Genomic DNA, 6,618 nt, shown 5'->3' with positions numbered 1-6,618 from the left:
TTAATCTGTAGTGAATCTTTAGAAAAGATTCACTACAACTCCACTGTATTAAACTTTGGAGTTTACAGTGGGCTTCCATTAAATTGTAGTTTTTCCTGCACATTTATTTAAATAAATCAAACAACACATACAGGCAGGAAAAGGAAACATGGGGAACAAAGGAAGAAAAATACCCCTAGAGTGGAAGGGCCAGACAGGCATAGTTCAGTGACATTTACTGTAGCCCTTCTAAAGCCTACTCCTTGCCTAGTGAAAAAGCACAAAATGGAGACTTTCTGTCTCTGAAAAAAGTAAATGGGAATAACAAGGCAGAATTTAGGAGATCAATTTAATTGTTCCCTAAATGCACTCGGCAGGAGACACGTTCACCCCTTACTGCATTCGTGTTATTAAACAAACAACGATGAGATTTTTTCATTACACAGCACCACAGGAGAAGACCCAATATGCAGTAAGTTAACAACTATAGCTATGGACCAGTTACAATCATCTCCTTCCAAAAATGAAGTACTATTCAACATGTCGACACAAAAAAAGCAAGCCAAAAAGCTTAAGAGAGACGGCAAAACAAAGTGCTTTTGCCCTCTGGATGACTAAGTTAAGAGGAAGCTCTTCTATATACCACTATTTAAGACATGGTCCATTTGCCACTGCTGAACGTATCAACATTGGTCATCTCAGCTGAATTTGTAGTAAACACATTCAAAGCACTCTTGATACAATCTCAGTTTACATAAAGTATTACATGACAGGTAGTAACTTCAACAAAGCAAACTGGACATAGCAGTAAGGCAGCATTCATGGGGAGCCTGCAGTCAAACTGACGATGCTGTACTTGGTTTAATCAGGGTGGGTAAGGCTGCTCTAAAACTCTAAGTTGACAAAGTAATTTTAACTAGGTCAAATTCAGCTTGCTGGAAAGATCAGACACGCACATGAAAAAAAAGTTCAAAGTGTGTCATTTCATGAAATGGAGGATTTTGTTTCTTTTAAGTTATCTCTCTTCCCTGCAAAGATACCTCATTAAGAGCTGGAAGACAGACCGAACATTCATACTCTATATCAAACAATATATTCTATTATTTTGCAAGAAAAAGAAAGAGAAAGATGCAATGAAATTAGAGGGGAGAGAAAACTATGTTGGTTTGGGCAGTTCTATGGTTCACATCTGATACATCTGATTATTAAAAGAAAATAACAAATTCTAAGCCTATTTTCCATGTGCCACAACTTCTAAGCAATTAAAATTCTCTAGGCAATTTTGATTTTACTTCTGCATTACAATATGATGACATTTGCAATGTGCATCTTTCCTGAAAAATCTTAACAGATTTTAATGTTGTGGTTTAGGTTTAAGCTTACACCCAACACCGATGGCAGAATGCTGGTCCCCAGGTACCCTGAGAGTATCCGTAAAAAAACCCCCACAAAACCAAAACCAAAAACACAAAAACCCCACAACCAACCAACCCACTCCCCTAAATATCATGTTATTTTGAGGCTGCTTAATACTGGACTTAACTGCAGAGGGAAAAAAGAAAAAAAAGAGGAAACCAAAAACCCATCTGCACAGAAGACAGGTTTTTAACTACATTCCATTACTATATACTTGCTCACTATGCACAAACTTTTCTCAGGGCAAAAGTGAGTTGCACTGAAAAGGAAAAGTTACTATAGACAAGCTGTTACATGAATAGCAGGAGAAATAATCATATTGACACAAGATATTATTTATAATTCATCAAGTAAGAAATTATCACAAAATCAATTTATCCTAGCTTGAAAATAAGCATGGTTGGTTTGTCTTGGCATTTATCTAACTGCAGGATATCATTAAGCTCTAACAACTTTCCAGTCCACTGGTATTCCTTCTTCAATGTCTGCACTTCACAAACCAATAACTCCCACAGAACACGCATTCTGTTAAAGACTGCTCTTTTCACCAGCCTGCTAAGCAGTATTAAAATTGCATGGGCTCCTTCAGCCAACATATTGTGCTTCACACTGACCTTTAAATTCCAAAGTCATTAGCACAATACAAATGGAGGGGGCAAAAAAAGTAAGTGTGTCTATATCTATCTCCCCTGAAGGGCTCTACTATATAAAGATAAATTAAAATTTATCACACAAACAGCACATACTTGTGCATTCTGATTACAAAGGATATCTGGAAAAAAGAAAGTGAAAAGACAATCTCAATGTGAAGTAATTTTTAAACAAGTTTGCTCTAAACAGCACTTGAGAAGATGTGTCTTCTGCCACAAAGGGTATCGGTATCAGTTCAATGACATTAATGAAAGATTTTCTATACTAATGTTGTAATTAAATGAATCCCAAACCTTTTAAAATGGTAAAACAGTTCAAGAGTAGTGATGATCTAGCGAAACAGAAGCTAATAGACAGCTGTGTGAAATTGTACTTAAAGAGGTGAAACTCCTCAGGTTTATCTATATGAATGACTACGAATAACCTATTTCAAAAGGCATGCGTCTGAAAGGTAATACAATCACTTTTTACAGAATGGTTTCATGTCACGAAATTTAAGTGCTACCTAAGCTGGTATGGGTTGTAACTTTCAATTTAAAAGTCATGTATGTGACCACAAGTCACACATTTAGGCACCTATGATCTTTTTCTGGATCCAGTTCTTGGACTTCATCTTTCACTGAAAGTAAGCGTTCCTTTTACCTCGGGGACAGAAGAGAGAAAGGGTGAAGGCTGTTGCCCAGCCATAAGGTAACATTAGGTGAAACAACATTTTATCTGAACTCCTACTTGGATACACCTACATCACAAAAAGGGCTACCACAATTCTAGTGAACAAAGACCAGCTATAATTCGGTAAGTACAGAAAGACAATTACTGTATTTCCTCACAAGGTAATTTTCCTGAGTGTTCCAGTCAGGCATAAAGATTAAAGGACACGTAGCGTGAAGAAGGTTACGCGAACCAACCCGTGCCTGCCCTGTGCGTGTGCTGCGAACAGCAGTGGAAATTTAGGTCTACTTGGCATCCACTTTGTGATCATTTTTAACATAATTTTTTGGACTTGTTCCTTTACAAAGGTCTCCAATCAAAGCACTGCTATTGATATTAAATGTCTGTCATTAGTTTGTTGCTGTCTTAACTTGGAAAAGAAAATTAATTATGCATTTTTAAGTAACTCTTAAGAAGAAATCCTGCCAAAGGACCTACATGCAGGCTAAAAATAAACCCTGTTAGCAGAAAAAAGAATGTTTTCTGAATTAGAGCATTAATAGCAAACAAATTGAGTTAAAAACGTTTTTATATAAAGTTACGTAAGAAACTTCAAATGCTGAACAATTTTCTGCCTAAAAAATGTTTGTAACTAAACTTCTATTTTAGTAATTTCCTTTCAGCAGAAAAGCCACTTGTCCTTCCTTGCACAAGCTGACTCAAAAAGCTTGCTCTATAAAGTATTTACCAAACACTTCTTGTCTTGCAAAGCTCAAGTATCATCATACTATTTCTAACTCATTTGTTACGATCGCCACCATCACACAAAAATATTTGACATAGAAAATCTTGGTTTTCCTTTACAGTCAAGGAATTTATTCACCAGCAACCGCACATACTCTTCCCATCCCCCCATGAATCCTTCATACATTACCAAGATAAAAGTCCTCACCCCCAGGCTCTGATAAATTTAATAAGATAACTTAGGTATAATGAAAGAATTTAATATCTTCTAAAGATGTTGACATGTTTTTCCTTGAAAGCGCATTTGAAAATACTTCTAAACATGTGCACCATTAAAAAGCAGGCTCTAACAAAGCAGTATTTGTATTGTTCCACATATGGAAGAGACCATAACTTTAATTTATTCTCGCCTGCAGGTCTATGATTGACAGATACTCTACATCTCAAAATTCAGTTCATGAACAAAATTAATGTCATTTATATGAAGTGAATTTAATATTACCTCCCCAGCCAGTTTATATTGTGATGAAGTGGTTGCTAGGACAGCCTGCAACACAATGCCTTTGCTTATTTACAAAGTCTAAACTAAACTTGGTTATCAAGCATGTTAAGCAAAACTGAACACTCAAATCAGATTTAACCAACTATTTTAAGACATTCCTAGAAATAATACCCACTGATAGAATGTAAGAGACATGCTTTGGTAAATAAAATATATTGCATTGATCAAAGCTGGTTACATAAACAAGCTTAACCAACCGCTGCAAAAGAGGTCATCATATCCACCAATAAATTTCCAAACCCCATGACCACAAATTCCGTCCTAATTCAGAAACAATACGTACAAACTGGAGAGTTAACTAAATCGTGATTTAGTTAACAACTGAGTTTAACGTAATTAGATGAAGTTAGATACCTTTTCTCTTTGCAAAACTAGCAAACACAGCAGCAAGAAACAAATTCCATTCTTACAGCTGAACAAATGAGAGGTAAAACACATATGGGAGGAGTGTGTATGTTTCAGACCGCAAAAATTACAGTACATTATTCACATAGTTAGGAAAAAAACCAAACCAATTACCAAAATGTTTAATTGGTAAAAGTTTAATGTCAACTTACTTATAAAAATGAAAAAATATTTTAACATTCACCATACAATTGAGCAACCTGGCCCTACTGACTATCAGCTATAGGAAAGCATTTAAGGAAATGATGGTTGTGTCAAAACAAAGGCTAACTTCAGGCATGTATGCTGCTTTAAAAAAAAAAAAGAAAACAAAACCCAAAAAATCTCTCATTTGCAGGAAGCTAGATGCTTAGCCTAGTTTTTAAAGCTAATTACAAAATCCTCTTTCATACTGGTCCAGATGTCTTGACAATTTCTTCTTCTAACAGAACTGTCAAAAGAAAAGAATTTTTATGAGATCTTCATACAGCTTATTTCTACATCTTTGCAAGAAGAAACAGAAATATGACACCATACTTAGGATATGGAAATTACTAGTTAAAGCATTTGCTTATATCATAACCATTCCTTCACTCAAGCATCTTTATATGGACACTTTTGTAACTGCCAACTTACAGAAGGTTTTAAGGACAAATGAACTTTTCCAGGTATGCACCAAACAATTTCTAAGCTTTATAAATTATTAGATATCTTTGAGCATAGATTTGTAAAATAAGATATGTAAAACAAGATGCATAGCAGAATTTTTTTATGCAGTAATCTTAATGTATGCTGTGCAACACAGTTCTGCAGAGCTGCAGCATTCTTAACACAGAAAAATAATGGAATGAAGACATCATGCTTCACATTGCATGCTATCACATGTAAGGTTGTATATTTTACAGGCCTTCATTTGAGTGTTTCTTCGCTTTATTGGACTATCAGTGTTCCTCAGAAGCTTTTACAATTTCCATTTCCTGAACTTTAAAAAAAATTTAAGTCAAGTTATCACTGCCCTACACTTATCCTGACATGAATATGGCAGCAGTCATCTCTTTTTTTATCCCCTTCTTTTCAGAGTAGGAAAAAAAAAAGAAAAAACTACAACAAAAGGCCTAAAAAGGTCTATTCCATTCATTGAAGCAGAGATTAAAAATCATTAGACTATCTTTGGGTGAAAAGAAAGAGAAAACCCAGTGACTAACCTGCCACTACCTTGTATGGCAAAGCAGTATTTTAACTAAATATCACGAGGGCTAGTCAATGTCCTGACTTCTCTCTGCCTTTGCCACTGCCCTACTTGTGTGATCTCACACCTTCAGTCAAAAATATTTTTCCAACCTAAAGCTATTTTGCAATATCAGCACGTAATGTTATTAATGGACTAAGAAGTAACCAAAAGTCAACAGAAACTCATTTGTCATTTACTGTACACCAAAATTAAGCACAGAGCCTGGCTGTCTGCTATCAAATACGCAGAGCAGTCTAACAGTCTTACCTTCCATCTGTTTCCACATTCATTACAGACAACAAACGTTGTCATGGGTTCATCAGCACTGCGGGTTTGAACCTTTGGCAAAGGCAAAGAGCCAGAACAGAAAAGGAAAATTAGTATCTTCAACTTTTGTTAGTATATGTTCAATGTAAAGGTTTAAAATCAAAGTTTAACATTAAGGAAACACATTTGGATAAAAATACAAGTTAACTTTCTACATCAATTGAAACTTTTTTTTTTGTCTAGACTATAAAGCAATCAAACTTATGTTTTGACAGATTCAAAATATCGATTTCAGCACAGAAACTGTCTACACACTTCTAGGAAAAGATTCTGCAGTAAAACTACATGTTCAGTACAGCTTTACATATGTTTACTGATGCAAAGGCTTAAAAGTCTTATGATTGAAAATCAGTCTCCTATTTAAAGCATCTGATATACAGATTAAACTATAAATGTAACTGATCCTATGATCAAAATTACATGTCTTGAAGTACTACTAAATAAATTAAAGCCCTTCTTGCACATATTTCCTAATTAAAATAGAAAAAGGTTGTAGGAATGATTTTAAATCAGGGTCTAGTCTTGGTCAAATGGTAGATTATATATATAAACAAATATATACGTGTGTGTATATATGTATGTATTATTTTCTGCTATTTATTCCCTCTGTAAAGAAAAGTTTACTCACATTAAAAACAGTAAATTAGCTCTCCTCCACATAAAACCACATTAA

General features: G+C 34.9%; 1 protein-coding gene across 2 annotated transcripts in view; it reads right to left on the bottom strand.

Moving 5' to 3' along the window:
• Positions 1-4,529: 4,529 nt before the first annotated feature.
• The window catches only part of TCEA1 (transcription elongation factor A1), a 28,188-nt gene continuing 26,099 nt past the window's right edge, over positions 4,530-6,618 (bottom strand). The window contains exons 9-10 of one of the 2 annotated variants that reach the window (XM_054817421.1): positions 5,886-5,957; positions 4,530-4,838 (exon numbers count right to left, since the gene is read on the bottom strand). In XM_054817421.1, coding sequence (XP_054673396.1) covers positions 4,830-4,838; positions 5,886-5,957 — 81 coding nt within the window. In that variant the 3' untranslated portion in view covers positions 4,530-4,829. Of the gene's footprint in view, positions 4,839-4,892; positions 5,958-6,618 lie in introns of those variants that run through there. The other variant, XM_054817420.1, reaches the window with a different exon arrangement.

The sequence above is a fragment of the Grus americana genome, chromosome 2 (assembly GCF_028858705.1).
Source record: "Grus americana isolate bGruAme1 chromosome 2, bGruAme1.mat, whole genome shotgun sequence".
In the NCBI taxonomy this organism is placed as follows: domain Eukaryota; kingdom Metazoa; phylum Chordata; class Aves; order Gruiformes; family Gruidae; genus Grus; species Grus americana.
Note: the sequence above shows the minus strand (reverse complement) of the source record. Positions and strands in the feature narration are given on the sequence as shown.